The 25944-nt window shown below is 37.8% G+C and overlaps 1 protein-coding gene across 1 annotated transcript in view; it reads right to left on the bottom strand.

Annotated features, from left to right (window-relative positions):
- GRIP1 (glutamate receptor interacting protein 1) overlaps positions 1-25944 on the bottom strand; it is a 241064-nt gene that overhangs the window by 191058 nt on the left and 24062 nt on the right. The window contains exon 2 of the mRNA XM_046011787.1: positions 1349-1429. Within this exon, the coding sequence (XP_045867743.1) occupies positions 1349-1429 (81 nt within the window). The remainder of the gene's footprint in view (positions 1-1348; positions 1430-25944) is intronic.

Here is a 25944-nt window from a genome sequence, read left to right as displayed (position 1 = left end):
GGTTGGGGCAACCTGAGGGTTTTGAAGGGTCAGGGGTGGGAGGTTGGGGGAACAGGTGGTGGGTAATGGGGAGGGCACGTTTTGCATGGAGCACTGGGTGTTGTGCAAAAAGAATGAATACTGTTACGCTGAAAAAATAAATAAAATGGAAAAGAAAATTTAGTAAAATATAAAAAAAAAGAATGATGTTTTATAGGATGGAATAGAAGAAATCTCGGCACTGGGTGATGCCATCCAATTATAGAATTCAAATTACTTTAGAATCTTCAAAGCACACAAACAAGGATGTATAACACGTTCACAATATGCCTCTTTACAAGCCATGTACTTTCATAATGAATCCAAGCCTTCAGAATAAAAATAAAAATAACCACATGTCATTCTTATAAAAGTAAATAATAATCATGGACAGGGTAGCTCAGAAACTGGACTCGTATTGCTCTTATTCAAATAGAAAAATTCCTGTTTTCACTGTAAGAGTTTGCCAAACCATTCAATTTGATGTTTGAAACACTGCTTTATTTCTCCTGAATTGTTAAACTTCTATGCTCTAAAATCCCACAGCTAAGGTTTGGCGGTACTCAATCTACTCATATAAAATACATGAAGACATTATTTTTGATACATGTCTAAATGTATTAATGGTTTTAACCCTTCTCTTAAGAACAATTGCTTCCATAAGCGGTTTTCCATGAATTAACTCGTTTACATCAAGCTTGAGTAGTATTTTGAATTTTTTCCCTTCTTTAGAACTTTTGTGTCATTCTCAAACTCAAAGCTTCAAACTATTGAAGTTTTGGAGTAAAGGCATTTTAAGATGTTTGTCCAAAATGTTTTGTTGAAGAAACAGGTATCACTTATTCAAGTATGAGAATCCTAATCACAGCTTCCTAAGGAGACAAAGCCCCAGAATTTTACAAGAGTTGCCCTGGAAGTCAATCCATGTTCAAAGAGCTAAGAAGAAAGGACCAATTTGTTATTCAGCAAATATACGTTCTGCCACAGCATTTTCGAACCCCTTTGTTCTGGCTTGTATGTCTCAGTAAAGAAATAGATGCTGCTGTGAAAGTCACCCCCTGGAAACAGAGAAGAGAGTAAGCAAATGAGTGAGAGCGGACATAACTTCAAGTCATTTTACAAAGGATTTGCACATAGATGATTTCTCACAAGTTGGCAAGCTTTCCCAAAGTCTAGCTGTTATGAATATCCTTTGAACAAGTTGTGTAGAATGCAGTCTACACCCTATGAAATTGCATTGATTTTTATTACCAAGTTGGAACTCTTTAGGATCACCAAATAACAGGGTTCAAAAGTAAAACAGCTGAAAAATCCAACAGTCTGGTCTAACCTGGGATGCTCTGTCTCCTCACAGCCAACGCTCCATCAGGCGGCTTTGTCTGGCTGGCGGATTTAGTGTAGGGGCTCTCATCTGCAAAGGTACAATGAAGCGTTTGGTTAATTTCCATCCAGTTTCTAACGCAGTGAAGACCTTTTAATGGATTGCAATCCTTCTGCCAGAGAGAGGTGATATGGTATGGATAGGAGAAAGAGTTGGGAGATCTGAGTCTTAACCTTGACTTAGCTGTGGGACAAGCCATTTAAAATGCTCTGAACATTCGTTTTCTCACCTATAAAAGAGGGAGATACTCTCTCATCTATCTCTTAGGATTGTCAGGATCAAGCTATAGTGTACATGAAGGCATAAAAATGATAAGAACTATGCAAATATAGTGTACAAATTATTTGCCTTTCACCTAGATGTATTGATCCATAAGTATCAGTGAATATCATTAAGAGGAAGAGAAAGAAGGAATACAATGGCTCAGTGGGCACTAAGAGTAATCAAGTCAAAGAAATGAAAAGAAAGGTTATATTGCAGATGACAGAGCATTATAAGCAGATGACAGAGCATTAGTATTGCAGGAAAATAAAGACACACAGAATTAGTAGGTTCCTCTTGGAAGTGAGAAATGGCATCCAAGCGAAATGAAGGGATTGGGACATTTAGAGTAAGACCAGAGAAGCTATGTTGAGAATGGGGAGGAATGATGGTTTGGCAAAAGAAGACATATATTGCAATGGACTAATCCACCCTCTTTGAGAAAGAGATAAAAATAACCTATAGAACCATGAGGAGAACAACTGAAAAGACAGAAGGACTAAAGCTCAGCATATCTGTGACAGTTAGGCAAGAAGCTGAATGAACAAAACACTACGTGACAAGATCATAGAAGTGATGGGTCCATGAAAATTTAAGGAAAGTAACTTATATTTAAATACAGAAAATTCCGTATTTTAGAAATATAGAAAATATTCTGGCTTGCAATATAGGAGTAATGATCTCGGATGGCAAATATTAGGGTTAAAAAAGAAAGGAAGTATTCTTCCCAGTCTGCATGGGGCATTTGCATAAAGTAAGAGATGTCTGAGTGACAACCTTAAACATTTTCAAGAATAAGATGTATATGGCCTGAGTAGACATAATGTAAAATAATTATCTAGCAAATCTAGTCAAGCTAGATGATCCAAATGGTACTTCTGGTCACAATGTAAGGTAGGTTTATTGTGGTTTTGTTGGAATAGGAAGTCATTAAATGATCGAAAAGAACGATACTGTACATTGTAAACTGTTAAATGTAACAGTGATTTAATTCGGCAAGTAGGCTTTATCATCTGAAAACATTAGTTCTCCCAACTAAGTGGTCTGTGCTTCAAAATTGAGGAATTTGATTCTGTTCTAGGATGTACTTCTGGTTGAAATGATTCACGATTTCTTCATAAAACTAACAAGGCCTTTATAAGCAATGACAAAAAAGAAAGATTAATACTGCTGTAGGCTGCAATTAACTTAAAAAATTGAAATCATGCTGTTTCATGTTTATATTCCATTTGTCACACAATTCTTTATGTTCTTCCAATCCTAAATGTAATCTACCAACTTTCAAATACCAATACAATCAACAGCATCATTCTTATTTATGATACAGTATCCTAGATCTTTGACTCTTCTCCTTGCAAATGCAATTTTGAGTCATAGAAACCACAACACAAAATGTAAGCACTGCACTACAGAAGTCTCTATCTGCCGCACCATTTCCACTTGAGTATGTGAGTGCTTTTCTCACAGTACTGATTTCATAACCAGGCAATATGCTTTATACAGCACCACTAAAACAAACTTACTCTATGTGAAAATCTGGATTCTTTATAAAACCAATTAAAAATATTTTTTCTTTCATAATCCAAAACTTTGAAACTGTATGAGTACACAGCGCTGAGCCAGGGAGATACAGATCATAACAACCAGTTTTAGGGACAGTGTCTTGGAAGCCTAAAGGCTTTCCTCAGTTTTCAGTTTGTCAAGAGTCCAGCCAATTAAAGTCTTGGGTTGAATCCAGTATTGGATTTTCTTAAAGGGCAATAAGAGATTTGCCCAGGACACTCTGGGGGATTTTTGCACTCAACGCTCTATTTTAAGGAGCTCTTTCTTCTTTCCTTCCTTCCTTTCTTTTTCTTTCTCTCTCTTTTCTTTCTTTCTTTTTGAAATTTACCACTTTGCACTACATAAGTAGTCAACCTTGATAAAATCATTTTCTCATTTATATTTGAAAATGGTTTCCTCATTTAGAGCTGAGATTGTCTAGTTATGCACATCCTTATAGGTTGAAACTACATTACAGATGATCACCTGGCCAGCCTCTACATATCCATCCCCCACCCTCCACCCCCACTCGCAATATGAAGAGTGTCCTTATTGAGTGTAAACAAAAATCTAGAAGCCAAAAGTTGTATTGGTCGAAATTCCAGACTGAAGTAAATTGGATATTGTCTAAAAATAGTTTGCCAAAGTCAGTCAGGTTGAAAGCAATAATTTCTAATGGAAGGGAGTCAGAATCCTGGCAACATCTATCATGAGAGTTAAGGGGAGCACAGCAACTCTGCAGTATGGCACCATTTTAACATCTGCGTGTGTGTTTTTATACATGTCAGAGGTAGAATGTCGTGATTCATCAGTTGCGTATAAGACTCAGTGTTCATTATATCCAGTGCCCTCCTTAATGCCCATCACCCAATTACCCCATCCCCCAACCCACTCCCCTCCAGCAACCTTTAGTTTGTTTCCTAGACTACATCATCTCTTATGGTTTGCCTCCCTTTAGATTATCATCTTATTTTATTTTTCCTCCCCTTCCCCTATGTTCATGTTTCGTTTCTTAAATTCCACATATGAGTGAAATCATATGGTATTTGTCTTTCTCTGACTGACTGATTTCACTTAGCATAATACCCTCTAGTTCCAACCACGTTATTGCAAATGGTAAGATTTTACTCTTTCTGATGGCTGAGTAAATTCCATTGTATACATACACCACATCTTCCTTATTCATTCACCTGGCGATGGACATCTGGGTTCTTTCCATATTTTGGCTATTGTGGACATTGTTGCTATAAACACTGGGGTGGATGTGCCCTTCCATAGTTTTCCAGAGTGGCTGCACCAGTTTGCATTCCCACCAACTGCATAAGAGAGCTCCTCTTTCTCCACATCCTTGCCAACATCTGTTGTTTTCTGAGTTGGTAATTTTGGTTATTCTGATCAGTGTGAAGTAGTATCTCATTGTGGTTTTGATTTGTATTTCCCTGATGCTGAGTGATATTGAGCATTTTTTTTCATATGTCTATTTCTAAATAAACCTTTCCTAAGAATATGTTTATTTTAAACCTCTAGGAGGCATGATGGGCCTTTTATAAAAAGTTACCCATGTCCAGAACGGACAAGAACTCTTGATGTGATTTACTCAAAGTCAACTCTTTTTTTTTTTTTTTTAAAGATTTTATTTATTTATTTGACAGAGAGAGAGATCACAAGTAGGCAGAGAGGAAGGCAGAGAGAGAGAGAGGAGGAAGCAGGCTCCCTGCGGAGCAGAGAGCCCGATGCGGGGCTCGATCCCAGGACCCTGAGACCATGACCTGAGCCGAAGGCAGCGGCTTAATCCACTGAGCCACCCAGGCGCCCCTCAAAGTCAACTCTTGATTCAAACTTTGCTTGAAAGTATAAGTGGAGAAAAGAAACTGAATAAATCAATGGCTGATGGGTCCACAGTAGGATACTAAAGGATAAGAACGTCTGGGGTACATTTTAATCCTTGAGCATAAAGTCATGGAAAGTTATGGAATCTTCTATTGTGGTTTTCTCATGTGTTCCTTAATGAAGATTGGTTGATGTGTCATTAGAATTTCAATGGTTATAAGGGATGATTTAGACTACTCTTTTCATTTATAGTCAGGACTTAAAATCCAGAGAGGTAAATTTATAGAAAACACAACTAGAGTGAATCTGGATTGATTTTCTTTTATTTTTATTCACATGCTCTTTCCTCCTTATGCTATATCCTTATGGGTGAACAATCAGCTTTGATAGGTTCTTAGTCACATGCTTCTGTGCCACACAGGTAAGGTCTGGACACACCACTCCAGTGGGGACCTTGCATAGTATAAGTTAATTCCTATGGAGAAGGCTATGAAAAAGGAGCAATCATACCTAATTCCTTTTGTGTCTGTCTAAATCTCATCCCCTGCCTTCCTCCACATATTTGTTTGCCTAAAAAGAAGTATACTTAAATTATACCACGGAACCAGTCTATACTTTTAGTTCATTTTTTGGAAGATACAAATTTAAAATAAAAGCCAATATAATGCACTGTTCCTCAGTAAAGACCTTAGAAGTTTCATTGAATGTAAGATCCATGTTAATACTTCTTTATCTTATCAGGGAGACATTAAGTAGACTTTCAAGTTCCACCTAATTACATAAATGAATTTAAAAAATAGGTCAAGTAATAAGGAAAAGAATCAGTAGATAATATCTCCAGAACAGTGTCTGACACATAATATGCATTCATTAAACATTTGCTGATAGATGATTGAATGATATTCAACTTTAGAGCATTTATTATAAATAAGCAACCTGAAGAAAGCCAAACATTTGTTATGAGCTATCCTCCTTCCTACCTCTGATTTTCTTTTTCTAGGTTTATAGCCTATTCCTTTTAATGTCATATCATCACCCAGCAGCTATTAAGTACTGACTTAACATGTATGTTAAAAATTTGTGATCTTTGTAAAACTAGTATTAAAATATATTTCCTTTAATTTTCACTCAGACTACAGAAAGATTTCTCAAACAACCTTTAAAATAATACCTTTAATAAGCAAAAGACTTCTGATTTTCACACAGGACTTCCAGCTTTGATTTTGATGGTGGGTCATTTAAAAAGGGATCATTATGGAAAGTCATCACAGGGGCAAAGCAGACATTCAACTGGTGAGCTACTGCTCACTGAAGTGAATGCTATAAGTAATCATTAAGGGCATCACAGGGTGTCAGAACTGTCAGCCTTTCCTAATGACATCTTAGCAGCTAAATAATCACTGTCACACTTGATGGCCACCCACTGTCATAGGAGCATATATTGGTTATAACAAGGAAGAGCAAAGGGCGCCTTTAGAGTGACATCTCATGAGGCTAGGGAAAATACCCTCCATTAAATGGAGAAATGACACTGTGACAGAGGCACAGAAAGGTCTTAGTCAAGAGGGCTTAGTCAAGCATATACGTAAAACAGAAGTGGAACAATGGGGAAGACCATCTGTCCCTCCCATTCCCTCGAGCTTGGTCAGTCTCCTCATGTGCCAAACACAGGAGGAGCAAACACAGATCATTTGTTTTGATTACATATTCCAAGTGAAGCTGGTGTTTATAAGCCTGGAAAGGTAACAGCAGGCACCTAAGGAGTAATGCTTCATTCTGGATCATGACCAAAGCCCATGCTGGAGCTGAGAGAACCACATCTTGAGGAACACACTCAGGTCCCCTCCTGTTCTCATAACCTTGAATGGCTGCCTGACATCAAATAGCATCCATGTGTAATCAGGCTGCTTCTTCTCTCTCCATCTTCTGCCTCCCCCATTCCCAGCGTCTGGGCTTCCCAGAGGGAGCGGTTATGAATATGGTTTCAAGAACCCCTAGCTATGTTCATGGCTTTGTTGAAGAAAAAAAAATTAATGTTCTCGGGCTGAGACTAATCAGCTTATGCTAAACAATTCCTAGCAACTAATTATGCACAATTGAGGCACCTGCTAAGCCAATGGATCTCTTAATTTCTTGATTAGGAAAAAAAAAACATTTTGTGCAATTAAACAATATGACCATTTCCTAGCAGCGGAAAGATAGGCAGCTCATGCCACAATGTTCATGCACGTCATTATGAACTCAGAAGAAAACTCTGTTTTTCATGAATGAACAAAATGAAATCCATTGTGAAGGGATTAATCTGTCCCTTGAATTCAATTACATTCCACAAATTTTAGTGCCTACTATGTGCAAACTAGGACTCAAAGTGGATAAAAGATAATAAAACTTTAAGTGGAATGGTGAATGAAGAATCCTTATTGCTTCGTAGGTTTGAGACTAGAACATGAGCTTCATTAGCTGAGGTGGGGGGAACGAAAACAGGCTTAGGGTACTGGTGGGGGGGAGGGGTGGTGCACGGGAGGAGAAAGGGAGCTCCACTGCAATAAATGTATCCAGAATTCTGCAATCAGAAAAATCAAGAAACAGGCCATTTTAATTTTCAACTAACATGCAAGTCTTGTGGGATGTGGGACCATAATCTTTTCAGGACCTGGGTCTTGTGAACATTTTATCCCAGCCCAGCAAGAATGTATTGTAAGTCAGCTGTGCTCTTTTTTAGACACTAGACCACCAGTTGAGCTTGCTGCCTTAGAGGTGTGATGGTTTAGAGACATTCTAAAATTTAAGCAAGATTCCCTATAGGGTAGTTGTAAAAGGGTTTTGACAATAGACACCTTATTAAAATAACATATAAATACAAGCACGATGACTTACATAATGTAAAGAAAAACACACTAAAAAATATGGCCCAATACTCCTCTTCAATCCCAAATAGTTCTCAGTCTCTGATAAAATAACTTTTTCCCCCTAGGGCCAAACCAAAAAATGCACCCTCAATTTTTCCTAGAGTTAGAAGCTTCTGAGTCATACATGGGCTTCAGTTCTCTAACTGTGGTGTGTTGAAGCAACAATATGGGTAACTGCTGACATCTGACCGTGAGAGCGAATTAGTTTAATCTCCTTGCCTAATGGATGAAGTAGTCCACAAACTAGGTTTAAACCAGAAGGGAGTGGGAATGATCTGAGCTTGATGTCTACGTAGAAGGCAGAGGTAGCGTGCTCCTCCCGTCCAGTCTTCCTCCTACGAAGAGATGGTTTCCCTCCTCTCTTCTGTTAGTTGTTTTGCATCTGCTGGACATTATTGTCTCTCCTTGACTCTGCAGGCCTCTGTACAGTTTTATAAATCAAACACAGATGTGCTTTATGTTCTTAAAGGGAACCAGCTCTTTTGCTTTTGAACATTAAATAAAGAAATCATCCAGAGAGTGACTTCATTCTAAAAACAAACATACAGTTTCTTCACAACACAATGATAGAACGTCCTCTGAAATTATATTAATCATAATCGCATAACCATTTCAGGGATTAAATACTACAGCTAAAAACAATGCCAAGACTAGAGTTCATATTGCTGTAGACCTGTCTTACAAGACCATTTTTCTCCCTCCCTGCTCCATTCACTAACTCCTTGCTACTCAAAGTGTGGTCCATAGATAAGCAGCCTGGGCATCACCAGGGAGTTAGTCATAAAGGTAGATAATCAGGCCCACCCCAGACCTGCGGAATCGGATTTAACAAAATCTTCGGGTGATTTGTATGCACATGAAAGTTTGGGAAGCTCTGTCCAATGGATTTGACCAAAAGCAAAAGCACGGGTAGTGAGGATGCATCTGTTCTGATTGTCACCTGATTGTGTCACCGGCGGCTCACAGGAAGCTGTCAGACTGTCAGAACAGCTTCAACGGTATCCCCCGTTCTCAAATACTATAATTATCAAATTACTTATGGAATGATTTCCTCAAATGGAAATGAAACTGTTGCAATGTCCTCTCTTGATTCACTTTAAACACTCTGACAATCCTAAAATGACAAGTTTATGGAGATAACCGGATACATCTAAGGTCAGATTACCTACAGCAGTTGATTGACTAAGGCGGAGACAGGAAACGGTATGGTGTTACTACCTCCGAGCCAGTATAAGACAACTGAAAATGAAAAGTTATGTCTTGTCTCATGGTAGGAACATGGGGGAAAGAATCTTCTGTGGTACTATCTCCTTAAACTCTTTTCTTCAGACACAAGGTTGCTTCCTTGCATGCACACAGTTCTTTTTGGAACCGGAAGTTCTCCAGCACAGAACCTGGCCTATGATCTTCATGCAGGAATGCATGGGCCACTGTGGCCACCGAGCATCTGGTCAACCTTGTGGAAGTGGCCTGCAGTAACTGTGCTGTTCGGTGATGCCTACAGATTTTTTGGAAGAGTAATATCTCTAGCCAGGTTAACTTGTAAATCCTCTCTGAAATTAATGAGCATGAAATTACACATTTTCTGCCTCTGGCATTCCCATTGCTCATGTGTCTGAATCACAAATGGTAACTCCTATGTTCTTCTTAGTATTGTTTCCAGTAGGAACAGATGAACAAGAATCACAGCAGTTACAGACTGGCCTCATCACCAAAGAATCGACATTTCTAGAGGGATGGACACTATGCCATGAGGCTTATTTTCATTACCATATCTTGGATCCCAATTAAAAAGTATAAAAAGTTAAATTCAGTACAGCTTCTACATTTTCTATACGTAGGGAGGGCTATATGCTTTCATTCTCTGACTAAACCACCAGATCATGCCAGCTAATATTCTTGGTATCTTAACACTATGAAATATGTTTAGGTTCAACAAGCTCTTAGTATTAGAATAATAATGTAATGAAGAATATTAGTTACTTCCGGGTAACAAGTATTGGCTATCTGAAGCCACATTTGCTAATTCTTATTTAAAAAGTACACCACTGGGGTGCTTGGGTGGCTCAGTCATTAAGCATTTGCCTTTGGCTCGGATCATGATTCTAGGTCCTGGATCAAGTCCTGCATTGGGCTCCTTGCTTGAGGAGGGGAAGCTTGCTTCTCCCTCTCCCACTTGCCCTCCTTCTGTTCCCTCTCTCGCTGTGTCTCTCTCTGTCAAATAAATAAATAAAATCTTAAAAAAAAAATAATTAAAAGAAAAGAAGTTACTTGGACACATATTGATCACAATGTCAACTGGAGTACATTTGGGGAAAATTTTACTGAAAGTACATGGATTTCCTAGTGATAACTCATGAAACAAAATGTTCAACATGTCTTCATTGAAAGGACTGAGATTTTTAAAAACATTCCAATAACAATGGTCACAGCTTCAAAACTGGATCATTTAAATGATTACATCTCTTGATTACTCAAATCTCTTCAGTTTTTGGTCCCTTTGTCTGAGACACTTTTTGTATTTCTAGTATAAGCTGCAGAGAAGAAGGTGGAATTTTTGCAAAAACCAGGGCTCTCCAAGAACTCTTCTTTTAAATGATATTACTACAATGCTTTCTATATTTAGAACATTTCAGTATGAAATATCAGTTGCAAGAATGAGATTAAAATTTATGGAAAAAATAGAGGAAGCAAAATGCAATCCAGATGATGTCATTTTAAGAGGTCTACATCTTGTGCCTGTGAGTGAATTAACACTGGATATCATTAGCTAAAAGAATGATTAGCCTATAGTTGTGGGGTGGAGCATTCTGGTGTAGGTCTGATTATTGAGAAAACAGCCTTTAAAGCCTTCATCTGTTGCTAGCAATCAGTGACAATTTTATAACTAAGGCCACTTTCCAATCTGGTTCAATGGCTCAGTATCTCAGTATCTTTCCTTTTTTTTTTTTTTAATTTTTATTTTTTTCCTGTTAACCAAGTATAGTGTAAGCTAAACAAATGCCAGCTTCTGCCAAATTACAAATAAATTACAAATTACAAATAAATGATCAGATAACCCACAACTGCCACTGAATTTCCAGATGAAACTGAAAAAGTATTATTACCACCATTCAGACTCAGTTTCTAATACATAAGCTAAATCTATATGTAGCGTCCTTGAGCAATAGAATGGGAAACATAAGTAGTATAAAATTATAAGCTGACATTTTGGAGCTAGGAGTGGAGACTGTTTTCCCCAGCATCTTTGATCTGCCTGAAGCACAAGGACCATATGTACCAAACCCTCCTTCATGGCTCAAGTGTGTGGTGGTCTTAGAAACAATATTCCAAAGGATGTTTCCAATATGCCAAGAAAAACCAAAGCTTTTTCAAGAGTCTACTTTCATTAATAATCAAAATGGTGAAACAGGAGATGAGACTTTGTGGTAATAGGGAAAAGAGATTAAGACAGGAAAAGAAAGTGAACCTCAGGTTGAATTCCCTGGCTATATGTGAAAGATACAAGATACATGAAGAAAAATTAGGGTTTGACCTTAATCATCTATGATTTTTTAGATGCTTCTGTCTTTATACATCAACGCCATTGATTCTCCCTACAAATAACCCAAATACTTTCTTAGAGACGTTTTCTTTACTTCTGACTTTCTGCTCTCTTTAGGAAGTAGTCCAAACTACTTGAGAAAACCATAAGACATTTAATAAAAAAATAAAAATAAAAACGTAAATAATACTAATAATACTGTAAACAATTACAGCTAATCCTTAGGACTTATTGTATGACATCATGAGTCTTAGTTCTTTATGTGTTTAATTTTATCCTCACAAATCAATAATACTTAGAACTGTGCACGCACACCAACACACACACACACACACACACACACACACACACACACACCATACAAAAGATAAATTCATTTTACAAAAGGAGTTCTGGTTTAAAGGAAGAATTTGCCATTGTTCACCCTAAATAGTAGATTCCATGGCGAATTTATTTATTTATTTAAAGATTTTATTTATTCATTTGACGGAGAAAGACACAGCGAGAGAGGGAACACAAGCACGGGGAGAGGGAGAAGCAGGCTTCCCACTGAGCAGAGAGCCTGATGCGGGGCTCGATCCCAGGACCCTGAGATCATGACCTGAGCCGAAGGCAGAGGCTTAAACCACTGAGCCACCAGGCGCCCCGAGAGGCACATTTTCATACACAAGTCACCCCTGGGTATATTCTGAGTGACTACATATCACTGACAGAGGATGGGACTTAAGGCTGCATTTGAAGATTTCCTGGAATTTCAGTTTAGAAAAGAAAATATCTGCTCCCGGTTTTTAGATCTCACTTCCTTGCCATGAATTCTTAGCTTAATTTATGACATCAGATTCAAGTTTTTTCCTGGCACATAAACAAATCACTTGAAAGAATGCCTTTTAGCCAAGAAGCCCCAAGCGTTTTAGGAGATGAAATCTGGCTGAATTTCTCTCTCTAACTCCTACTCTATGCCAACCATTCTCTACTGATAGGGCAGTTATGAACAGTTTCCTACAAGTGGTTTATCATCTTAAAAATGAGTAAATAGTGGGACACTCTCTTTTCTCCTTTCGTATTCCAGACACCATGTTCATACCCTGCTGCTTACAATATTTCAAACCTTTCATTAGTGTTCATGCAGCTAGAAGGGGAAAATAAATCTTGGACCAGGCGACAACTCGCAATACAATGAAGAAAATGGTGGCATGCCTCGGGCGATTGGCAAAGGAGCTCCCTGAAGTCTGTCTTTCCCCTTTGGCTGGCTCCCCCAGACCATATCTACAAATAGCCAGGCCCCAGAGCAGGGGTGCTGCAGTCTCACTTCTCAGACTCAGGAGGGGCTCTGGGCAGCAGAGTTACTGGACAGATGGGTGCAGACTCTTGGCCAGACCTAACAATTTCACAGGGAGCCTACGAAGCCCAGTGACTAACACCTATTAGCTATTCTTTCCAAGATTGTCATCTCCTCTCGCCTTGGCTCATTTCAGGACCTATCTCCGAACTTACTTTTTAATAGCTTATAGTTTTAAAAAATTCCCAGGTTTAAGGTCAATTTGTAAGTGTGGGCTAGTGTCGTTATATACCATTTTAGAGCTAACACCTTTTTGCCCGTTGGGCGAAGGGTGAGAATCACATTTGGATGCCTTGGGAATACGATACTCCATACACACGCCTTGGACTGCCACATGTTTTGCCTTATTAATTCATTGCTAGGTCAAGCAATAGCAGATGGTTGCTTATCAAACAGATGACATGTGTTTTTAATGTAATTAATGTTTTTAATGTAATTCATGGCTGTCAGAATCCAGGGTGAGTGTGATTTTGTTATTTAAAGCCCTACTTTGGATACTCTCTGGTTTTACAGTGAGAGGCAGTGATTATACAGGCAAAACTTTACAAGGGTGTTAGACCAGAAATAATTTTTGTATGTAAAACATTAAACCCACTTAATACACTGGAATTTTACTATAATGCAACTTCCGTAGTTCACACGGCTCTGTCAGTTACTGTGTTAGTAGGTTACTTACTCACTGTGTAAGTCAGTTACTTACTCTCTTTGAGCACCACTCTCCTCAACCTATAAAATGTAAATAGTACTGTACATACCTCCTAGGTTTGCTGTGAGGATTGAGTAAACAGGGTAAAGAAAGCACCAGAACTGACCTGAGTTCAAAAAGTGGTGGTTCCATCCTTTACCTGGTGTATTAGGAAGCTGAGGGATAGGCAAGAGTCAGCAGGGACTCCTCAGCCACAAATGTTTTCAAGATAGCCCTTACCATGCTATCTTGTAATCATCAACCTGTTTTTGCTCATAATATGAACTCCTTTGAGTGAGGATTTACTTTGATAGTTATAGGTATTATTATCCCCATTTTTACAGATGAGAAAACTGCATCTCAGGGAAGCTAAAAACCTTTCTAAGGCTAAACAGCTAGTAAGTGGCAGGCCATTCTTTTCCTAATACTGCTGCACTGCCTCAATAAAGAGAGCTTACACAGCAAACAACCTTGAGTGGAGAGGGAAGCGTGTTCTCTACCTGTTTAAACCAAAATGAGTGTCGTCCAACCTTTCCATTTTCTATCATAATGAAGAGGCAGATACTTGACACGTCATTTTTTTTTTTTTTTCAAAGCTATTGGACACCATTTGCAGAGTTTTCAGATGGAGAAATTCACTGATATTAAGTGGTCTATTATGATTCAATTTGTCAGTGGCAAAATAAAAATTAAAACCCAAGTACCTAGATTTAATAGTCCAAAGATGATCAAATTACCTTCATTTGCTCCTGAGACAAATTATTCAGACATACAATTTCCTCACGAATTACTTGCTTGTCTAACTCTCCTTGGGTTATGTCTACTTCATCAACTCCGCTACTTTTTCACATAAATCTTGACTGAACAAAGATTCAGCTTTTATAGTTAATTAGGACAAACAAGGAAAATGCAATTCAACTCCACAAAACGTGAATGTTTAATTTTGAACTGATTTGGTAGCATTATACTCACTAGGACTCTTCGAATTTTCCAATTAGCAAGTTACTGACGTGTACAAACATCTAGAATAAAAGAAACCCTTTCTTCCATCACTGTTTGTCAGTTTCATTACTGAATTTGGGTCTGCTTTGGGACACTTCAATCATGAAAGTAATCATGGAAAACTATATTGGATTCTATTAGCAATAATACCTTAGAGGAGGTTCATTTATGATAACTAAAACTTTCTCCAACTGACTCTCATCTGCCATGTAATTTGCCTAAGGTATCATACTGTCAAAGCTTTAGAAGGGTTCTTCTAATCACTTAACCTGAGCCACAGTATATTTTGAAACAGGAATTTTTATGAAATCCAAGGTTGACAAGCAAATCACTAAGTATTTTTTCAATGTGAACATTGTTTAAATTTTCTAGATCAGTGTATATCAATGCCATAGGAGACAACCAGGAAGATCAATATCTATATTTTCATATATCTCTCTATATATATTTGTATCCATAGCTATGTCTACATAAACATATATATAAATACACACACAAACTCATACACACATATTTGATAGATGCAGTTATCCCTACATATATATCTATATACCTATGAGTGCTGGTTAAAAAAAAGTATGCATATGAACAGGAAGGGTTCTTTCAGGAACATTCAATCCCAAGACAATCCTCCTCTTCTATCCTGTAGGGCAGATATCATAGGCAGAAGTTGGAGGCCATCACCTTTATTCCAGTGACCCCCCCCCTTGAGTCCTGCAGTTAAATGAGCAACACCTTAGCGCTAATGGCAAGAATCAAGATGGTATGGAGCATCTAGAACATCCAAGACATGTCAACTTCTAGAAAATACATGCAAATTGGTGTTTTGAGTTATAAAAATTCACAAACTTTGGGATTCTATGTTTAGGATTGCTACATTATCACAAGAGATGCTTTCAGAGAAATGGGATTTAGCTTGGAGACAGCCTACCAATACGTAATGCACGTCCCCAAGCCTATAGAGGAACAGAACAGTTACATGAGAAGTTAATTTATTTCAGGGGTCCAAAGTGAATAATTCAAATACAGCACAGCAGATGTTGTACAGGTGGGCACAATGACCATTGACACGTACTGTCTACACGTGTAGACATGTACGTCTACATGCAGGGCATGCATGTGTGTGTAGACCTACTGAAGATTCTGGGTCCTGATTTTAAGTATCGTCTACCTTCACGTTTCTCCACTGTATGCTGCAGCTTCTATTGGCTTCTTATTTTGCTTAAGACAAGCTTAACAAAACATTTGCTATTTATTGCAGTAGAAAGAGTAAACAACACATAACGGCTATGCTGGGTACAATAAAGCTCAGATACCTGCTTCTTTGACAATTAGGTATGTATTGCTTGAAGTAAGTACAAGCGTTTGTACGTTATCTGAAAAACGTCACATTTATGTAAACAGAGATCATAAAACTGAAATATGAAAGCACCGCTGGCATTACGCCCATCAGCATCTTCCCTCCAGGAAACCAGTTCAAGGGACACTTTTCACAAATTCCAATTATGGGAGATTTGAGCTAAAAATCTATTAGGTCACACAATTCTTTGTTAAACCAAGTAGAAAGCTTTACCACCTTTCTTAAATATCTACACATTTAATTGGAAAAAAAGATGTTAAATTTGGTGAAGAAATACCAGAAAGCCTCGAGCAACTTGCATAATTAAATCATCTTTTCCTTTATCTTTTTTCTTTTTGATCACAGAACTTCCTGCATCACATACTTGCATGTAACTGAGATGCAGCATGATGCAGAGGTTGGACCTCTAGGTCCCAAGGAGCCCCTAGGCTCAGTGGAGGGTGAGCTGATCAGTGAGTAATGTCTATCAGACTTAAGACCTGGGTGTCCATCCACTAAATGATCTCTTCTCATCTAGACTGCAAATCATGTAGGCCTCTTACAAATTTCATAAATAGAAAGGAGGCAGACATTGACCACATTTGTATTTTCTGCCCCCAGCAAAGATAAGCCAACTGGAAGTAGGTGAGAGAAGGCAATTCTTTTTCTTCTACAATTTCTCTCCTTTAAAAAAAGAATAATTTTAAATTAACTTCTGTACCAAATATGGGGCTTGAACCCACAACCCTGAGATCAAGAACCCCATGTTGCACTGACTGAGACAGCTAGGTGCCTCCTCTCCTTTTTTTTTTTTTTTTAAATTGAAGTATAATTGACTTATGATACCCAATTTGTTTCATGTATACCTCAAAAGCATTTGATATTTTTATATATTATGAAATGATTCCCACAAGTCTAGTTACCATCTGTCACCATACAAAGTTACTAGAGTATTATTGACCACCTTCCCCATGCTACACATTACATCCCTATGACCTCTTTCAACCCCCACTCTGGTAACCAACAATGTGTTTCATGTATCTATGAGTCCATTTCTGTTTTGTTTTTTCCTTTATTGTTTTTTAGATTCCACGTATAAGTGAAATCATATTGTATCTGCCTTTCTCTGCCTGATTTATTTCACTTAGCACAATACCCTCTAGGCCCACCACATTGTCACAAATGGTAAGATTTCATTCTTTTTTAATGGCCGAGTAATACTACATTGTATATATAACACATCTTCCTCATCCATTCATCTATGGATAGACAATTGCGTCCATATTTGGCTACTGTAAATAATGCTGCCGTAAACATAGGAGGACATATATCTCTTTGGATTATGTTTTCATTTTCTTTGGATAAACACCCAGAAGTGGAATTGCTGGATCATATGGTAGATCTCTTTTTAATTTTTTGAGAAATCGGGGCACCTGGGTGGCTCAGTGGGTTAAGCCTCTGCCTTCGGCTCAGGTCATGGTCTCAGGGTCCTGGGACCGAGCCCTGCATCAGGCTCTCTGCTCAGTGGGGAGCCTGGTTCCCACTCTCTCTGTGTCAAATAAATAAATAAAAAATCTTTAAAATTTTTGAGAAACCTTCATGCTATTTTCTAGAGCAGCTACCCCAATTTACATTTCTACCAATAGCGTATGAGGGTTCCCTTTTCTCTACACCCTGACCAACACTTACTTTTTTGTCTTTTTGCTAACAGCCAATCCGACAGTTATGAGGTGATATTTCATTGTGGCTTTAATTTGCATTTTCCTGATGATTATTGATGTTGAGCATATTTTCATGTGCCTATTGGCCATCTGAATGTATTCTTTCAAAAAATGTTTCTTGGAGTCCTCTGTTCATTTTTTTAATTGAGGTTTTTTAATTATAGAATTTTTCTTCTTAAGGCTTATAGCAACAGAATGCATGTGTGTACTGTTTTTATATTATATTCACCTGATGCCTAACATTTTTCTCAGCTAATATGACTGCCAAGAATTCAAACATAGAAATGGGGCTTCTTTTATGGATAGTTAACTTGGTAATGTGGAAGGCATCCAGGCTTTATAGTCTTAAAGTATTTGAAACTTGGTTTCTCCATTTACTTTGGGCACATTACATAAATCCTCTAAGCCTTTATTTTCTCATCTCTCAAACAGGGATAACAATACCTGTTTTTCAAACTTGTGAGAATTAATTGGGGGAATGTGCATAAAGACCCTGGGGTGGGGCACAGGCTCATTAACACCAGCTCCTTCCTGCTACTCTGGCCTGGTAAGGTGTCAGGGACCCCTTGGACACGTGATCAATGTTAACTGTTCATGTTTAGTAGAAATAAAAATCATGCAAATGGGGATTTTTAAGAGCCTAGACTTCTTCTTTTTCATTTGTTTTTATTTTATTATGAGGGAATGTCAGAACCCTGACAACGGAGAACAAAGACATTGCTGTTCACACATAATTGAATTACTTACAGATGAGTTCTGAGAGGGCTAAAATGGCTCCTTAAAAACACAGTTAAATAATCCTAAAAATACACAGGAAACCTATTAAATATCAAACATATCTTTAAAAAATAATATGGTAAATTCTCCCAGAGCCACAACTCAGTCCCCTAAAACAGACACGTCAGGTGGGCAAATGCCAATTTTTTCATGGTACTAGAATATCATTCATTAAATTACTTCTTTTATGGTGCCCTGGCGGCCCTGGGACTAACGCTCTTCGTAAAGGTTTAAGTTAGAATGAGAAAAATGACTTGCTCATCTGATCCTTTATGGATAATTATCACTAATTGCACAAATCTGGTTTGCATTTGTTCATTAAGTATCTCCAGTGGTGTTGCTTTGTATACAGCCCAACTCTGGGACGCACACGCCGTCTACACGCAGAAGGGTTTTTATGTTATAATTCAGTTCAGAATTTCAATTAAATAAATGAGAATCAGCTGAATAACAAGGCAGCCACAGCTTTTAAATAATGAACATGCACTAGTGTCCTTGCTTTACATGACAAATGATGACAAAGGACAGGCTGGCATCATCACCCAGTCTGGCAACAACTATGAAAAAAAGAACTTTTTAATTTCTTTCTATAAAATTTGATTTTAAAAAGTGAAATATGGCAGAAGGCGAGTACTCTTGTGTATGATAAATCATCTCCTAGCTAGGGAGAGAGATCTGCTGGAAGGCTGCCCAGGGCACACCAATTTGTTCTCTTTTCCTAAATCACTATTAGGGGGCAATTACTTTTCATCAGATTTAAGTTTATTCTCTGCAAGCATTACAAAAGTGCTTCTGTATCCTGGAGTTTAAAAATATAAACATAGTACACCCTTATAATGCAGTATAGGTAGCACTGACTTCTGATCAGAAGGTTGTCTCATCATTAATGTTATTCTAAAACTATTCCATGATCTCCTCATTCTGGACATCTTGGCAGCATCACAGGAGTCAATCTCTCCATGTGCATGGGCTTAGGTATACCAGATAGCCCTAGCTCCCCACTTACCTCAACAATCTACCTTCCCCTCTCTCCTCCCTCTTTCAGCCTATAAATATGGATAGGCCTCCCCTTTTTGTAGCTACTCACCGTCACCATCTTCACCAGCTCCATGCCTTTAATGCTAATGACTCCCATATTTATATCTGCAGCCTGAACTTATATCTCCCCCTGAACTCCAGACTCAGGATATACAACTGTCTGACTATCATTTCACCTGAATATTGAGAAGGCACTTCAATCTTAACGTGTCCAAAGTAGAATGACTGATTCCCCCTACCACCAGTACTCCACGGCACCCCCATTCAGGCAGCTGCCACAGCCCCAAACCTCTGAATTATCTTGGATTTTGCCTTTACATTCTACCTTGAATTCGTAAGCCTGTTCTGCTGGCTCTTCCTTGGAATATTTATCCAGTCCATTCACTTATCACCACCCATACTGCTACCACCCCTATCTAAGTCACCATCAGCTCCCTGCACTACTGAAACAGACCTCAAAACTTGCCCACTTATTGCCCATATGACTTCCCGAGTTTATCTAACCCCCCCCCCAACCCCCCTGCAGAAGTCATAATACTCTTTGGCTTAAAGTTCTTCAGAGGCTTTCCATTATACTCAGGTAACATGCAGAAACCTAACCATGGTGTCAGGTACAATCGGACCCCACTCATCTCTCCTACTTCATGTTGTATCTTTCTATCCTTTTCCTCTCCATTCACTATACTCCACTCACAGTGGCATTCCTCTGGCTCCTTGACCATGGTAAGGTCCTTCTCACCTCAGAGCTCTTACTCCTTCTATTCCTTCTGCCTGGAACATTTATTCCCCCAGGCCTTTGCACAACCAGTCTCTTATTACCCTGATCTTGCTGAAATGCCATCTCTTCATCTTTGGGCGTCCTTTCTCAATTTGGCCCACTCTTCCCAAGCCACTCTCTATCCATTAACTTATTTTTATTTCTTCTCCAACACCTAGAGCTATCAGCCATATCTGTTTATTTACTTGTCTGGTGTCTACTTCGCCCACTAGAATATGAACTGAATATAGAGCAGGAGCCTTGGATATAGTCCATGTGTCTTAGCACACAGTATGTGTTTGTTGAATGGATACTTTGAATGCCTTCCTGACCAACATATTTACATAATAATGTATAGACATACCATATAATAAAGTCAAATACAGCAACTAAAATCCTTTATAATAATTTAAAATAATGAAATCATGTGTTTGGCCATAGGGCTCAAGAACTGGGAAGGAACTTAGAAATTATAAGGCAGCCTCCTGATTTTATAATGTCTTGAGGATCTGAGAGGGTCAATGAGCCACTAATAGTTCACAAAGGAAAAGAGGCAGAGTCCGGCCTGGGCAGGTCCCTGGATTTGCAGCATCCAATACAGTAGGCTGCTACTTATTATATATTACACATGAGCAATTGTATAGAACTCATTGACAACACAAGAAACACAAATTCAGCATCAAAATATACAGACACTATGCACCAGTAAAAGTATGATTTTGAAGCATAAATTTGATTTATCTTAAATGAATATGCTAGTGTTCATAATAAATGGTAATCTTTTAATTAAAAGCATGCTTGCATTAGAATTTAGAATACAATTTCAGGGACTGCTGAATGACATGTCTCTAGAAATGAGACCACGAAAGTTTTAACTGACACTTAGTTTCTCTCCATAAACGTCTATAAATATCACTTCCAGAAATCTTCATAGCTGCATCTCATTGTCTGGGTGGCTTTAGTTAAGAGACACAATGATGTATGTAATTCAGCGCTTTTGAGTACCTAGGGATTTCATAAAATTGAGAGAGGCCTGCACTACTTAAAATTTTTGAGACAATTGCTATTTTTCTTCAGTAATGAAATAACTAAAATGGGGTTACCCAAATTATGCTATACCTTAAATAGTTATAGTGAACAAATTGACATATTAAGCTCCAAAGAGTGCCTTATAGTTAGTTATAGGTTTTATAAAACATGTTTATCTCTCATGCATTTAGAGCTTTGTGATCCACTGCAGGGACATACACACTGTGAAGTTGTAAGAGGAACACCTATGCCTTGCAATGCGGTCCATGAATCTCTGGGACACATATGTACAAATAATGGTAAAAATCTAAGCTGGAAGTTCTTTATAAAAGTGAGACCTGAGCCAAGTGGCCCTCTTAGCGCCCATGACAGGTCTTGTATATCTGATTTTCTTTGCTTTTTACCTTCATTCCAACCACAAGCAAGACATGCGGGGACAGGATGGTAGAGGATGGGGGAGACATTAGCCTCAAACGTTAGCTAAAATCAACTGTACAAAGAAGTGAGGGAAGGACAGAAACTTTTTGTCTCAGAACTGGAAAACTGACGAACCAAATAAGTAAAAGTGACTGATATGACCATCTGCATCTCTCTCAACCTGCTTTCTCTCTCTGATTTTCAGGGGGAAAATGAGTGTCTGTTTGGGATTTAGAGTCACTGTGGCCTAATCCCGAATGAGGACAATCTGCTTTGGCCAAATCCTGACGTGCACATTCCAGGCATGGACTAAAATGACAGCAAAATACCCATTTATTAGGAGAAATCCCCAAAGGCCTTATCAAAGTTGCAGAAGGGTGTTCTGAAAGTTCTACTGTGTTCCTGAAGGGTAAGTCACAGAAGAAATGAAACCAAACCTGTCTTCTCAAGAGCTAGGGAACAATTTGACAAGCAATTGGGGTGTGTGTGTGTGTGTGTGTGTGTGTGTGTGTGTGTGTGTGTGTTAGAGATGCATATTCTGAGGTGTCTTTCAACTTCAGAAACCAGCCCTACAGCAGGACTGGAAAATAAGCCAGCTTTAATTATTCAAAGAGACCCCATCTCAGATCTGGCTTGCTCTTTCACCTAGCCAAAGGAAAAAAATGCTTGGAAATTGCTGCATTGGTAGTCCTATTCACCTTTTTAAAATGACATTATCCATCTAATAAGCTTTAGTTCTCCACTGTTTTTTACAAGAATGGTGTTTAATCAAAGCTAATGATATCAGGGTACTTGAATCATCACATGAATTAATTGAGCAATATGAATGCTTCATCACATTCTCTTTTTATTTCTTTCAATATTAATTAGGATCATTTCCCATGGAAAGTAGAGGTCCCAGGGATGACTTGGATATCCAACTTTTCTACTCCCAGCGGGCATATTCCACAGAAAGATCGGTTTTGGTTAGAGATCCGTTTCTAAGATTTGCCCAAATCTGTGATATTTACATCTATTTGATTTTAACACACTATAAGCAAAGGCCAGTAGGAAAAAGGGACTGTGATAGTAATAGAAATTCAAAGAAAAGGAAATAGGAAAAGCAAAAAAAGTTGTTTAAACTTACTCATAAGAAATGCAAATTAAAGCCATATGAAATACCACTTTTTTTTTCACTTCCCAGATTAGCAAAACCCTCCAAGTTGAATAACATACATATTGGTGAGGCTGTGGGGAAACAGAAACCGTCACACACTAGAGGTGGAAATATGATCCAGTATAACCTTGGAAGAGGTCAATTTGATGATATTTATCAACATCATAAATGTATATGCCCTCTGACCCAGATTTCCACTAATGTGATTTACCTTACATATACAGTTATGCATGTATAAAACAATATATGTAAAAGGATATTCATTATAGTAATTTCATAATAGCAAAATATTGGAAACCATTAAAATGGTCATGAATAAAGACTGGAAATAACTTACATGTTCACAAATGAGGGACCAATTAAATTAATTAGAACGTACCCATAAAGAACTACCATCCAACTATAAATAAAGAATGATAAACCACTTCTTATGCCAAAATGGAAAGATTCCCAAGATATATCTTCTCAGTGAAAAATGCAACATAGAAAACAGTGTGCACAGAATGCTATGTTTTGTTTTATAAAGGAAAGTTATGAATATGAATTTATATCTGCTTATGTTTGCATAAAGAACATCTGAAGGAATTCTAAGAAACGAGTAAGCATGATTTTCATTTTGTGCATGTAGTGGTGGGATCTCTTTGGCTGGAGGTTATGGAAGAGAGTGAATTTTTTCACTATATACTTTTTTATATGTTTGGTGTTTCAAACCATCTGTTTATCCCAGAATCTACTTATTTACCTATTAAAAAAATAAAGTATAATTGATTAAATGTTACAATTTCTGATTTTCCAAAAATATACTGCATCTATGTTATTGAATACACTTAAATTTTCTCTGGCAGCTTTCTTTGCCAAGGAAGAGTCTTAAAATACCAGAAGATAAGCATTAAAGACATTTCATGAATGCACGTGCATAATGAAACACTTCTAAAGACCCACTAAAGTATTAGTGAATTAAGTTCCTTGAGAATTAGCATTGATTAAATGTCATACTTGTAAAACAATTAGGAACTAAAGCTTATTAGATGGGGACCAACTGAAAAAAGGCAAGTACCATTAACATCTGGATTAAAGGACAAACATGCAATGTTCATGCAGCTATCATAAATCATCTTGGTGAGATAGGTTAAAAATCTGTTTTTTTTTTTTACAGGTTTCTAACACTGGAAAGTTAAAACTCCTATTACTCTAATACTCTTAAAAATGATGTGCAGGCATGTATGAACCAAAGGTACTTAAAATATTCAGATATAAGGGTAAAGGGCATTTCCTCCATGTTTGTTATTGTTGCAGTTATTTGAGGTCTTGCCTGGATAATTAAAATACAGAAAGAGCCCACTGTATCCATATCAAGATAGAAGACAAAATAACATAAGCTAAAATGCACAAGTTCAATTCAAAGGACTGTGAATAGAGAAACAATTCAGGATCCACAGGGCAAGAGGTACTACTATGTACGAGTCCTATTCCTCTTGTGAAAAGCAAACAAAAAAATTACATAAGGTATGTTTAAATGAACTCATAATGGCCACAACTCACAATTTTAAAAGGACACACTGGGGACTAGGTACTGGACCACAAGATCTCACGGGTCAATGTGGAATAGGAAAAAAAATGGACCTAAGTAGAGAGAACCATTCTGGGTGGTTTGCTTTGGTCTCGCTGAATCACGAGTACACATCAAGGATCTTTTGCTTTCTTCCTGGTGGCACTTTTGATGAAAATAGCAGCTCACGGTGTTTGTACTCAAGACCCATTTCAAAAGAACAGAGAGGGAAGCTTCTAGCATTTACCATGTATCAGCTATAAAAATAAGAGTAAATAAATGAACACTAATAAAAGTAACAAAAGAGTAATAAATGAACAAATAAGAGTAATAAATGAACAATAAATAAATAAATAAAAGAGTAATACATAAATGAAGGTGAAATCAATAAAGACAATAAAATGGTCAAAATGTTAAACTTTTTCATCTTTACCTGCTCTGTCCAAGAAAATCAACGGAGATTAAAAAAAAAAAACAAACAAAGACTTGAGGGTTATTATCAAGCAACAGCCTTATCAAAACGGTTACAAAAAGCAGGTGAATAGATAACTATATTCTCCATTGAAAGAGCAAACATCTGAGGAGAGATCTCCACGTAGAGAGGAGGGAAAAGAAGGCAATTAAGAAATACTAGTTTACTACCATACGGTTTTGATTGTTGAAGGAGGAGTAAAAGTAATTCATTGCTTGGGATTGATATGCTGCCTCTTACAAACCCACTAATAGAAACAACTCTTATTTAGAAAGCACATTACAATTTTAACTTTACATCCATTCTCCCATTTGATGAGCTGGTATTATCATCACTGGAGTATACAGAGAGACCAAAGCTCAAAGGCATTAAGTTACCTGCACAAATTTGCACACACAGAAAGTAGTGGGGCAGATTCAAACTCAGTTCATGACTCCACAAATTCTAAGCTCTGTGCTCCACAGATCGAGTAATGATGCCCTAGTAGCCTTTGTGAAATGAGGCATTTTTTCCACGTTTTTATTTTATTTATTTATTTTTCTTAACATATAATGTATGATTTCAGGAATTCATCAGTCTTACACAATTCACAGCACTCACCATAGCGCATACCCTCCCCAATGTCTATCACCCAGCCACCCCAACCCTTCCACATCCCTCCATTCCAGCAACCTTCAGTTTGTTTCCTGAGATTAAGAGTTTCTTATGGTTTGTCTCCCTATCTAGTTTCATCTTGCTTCATTTTTTCCTCTTTTCCCCCATGATCTTTTGCCTTGTTTCTCAAATTCCACATATCATCAATATCATGATAATTGTCTTTCTCTGATTGACTTATTTTGCTTAGCATAATACCTTCTAGTTCCACCCACGTCATTGCAAATGGCAAGATTTCATTTCTTTGATAGCTGCATAGTATTCCATTGTATATATGTACATATCATCTTCTTTATCCATTCATCTGTTGATGGACATCTAGGCTTCTTCCATAGTTTGGCTATTGTGGACATTGCTGCTATAAACATTGGGTTGCATGTGGCCCTTCGGATCACTACATTTGTATCTTTGGGGTAAATCCCCAGTAGTGCAATTGCTGGGTCACTGGGTAGCTCTATTTTCAACTTTTTGAGGAACCTCCATGCTGTTTTCCAGAGTGGCTGCACCAGTTTGCATTCCCACCA

The sequence above is a fragment of the Meles meles genome, chromosome 7 (genome assembly GCF_922984935.1).
Source record: "Meles meles chromosome 7, mMelMel3.1 paternal haplotype, whole genome shotgun sequence".
In the NCBI taxonomy this organism is placed as follows: domain Eukaryota; kingdom Metazoa; phylum Chordata; class Mammalia; order Carnivora; family Mustelidae; genus Meles; species Meles meles.
This window is presented reverse-complemented; position numbering and strand designations above follow the sequence as displayed.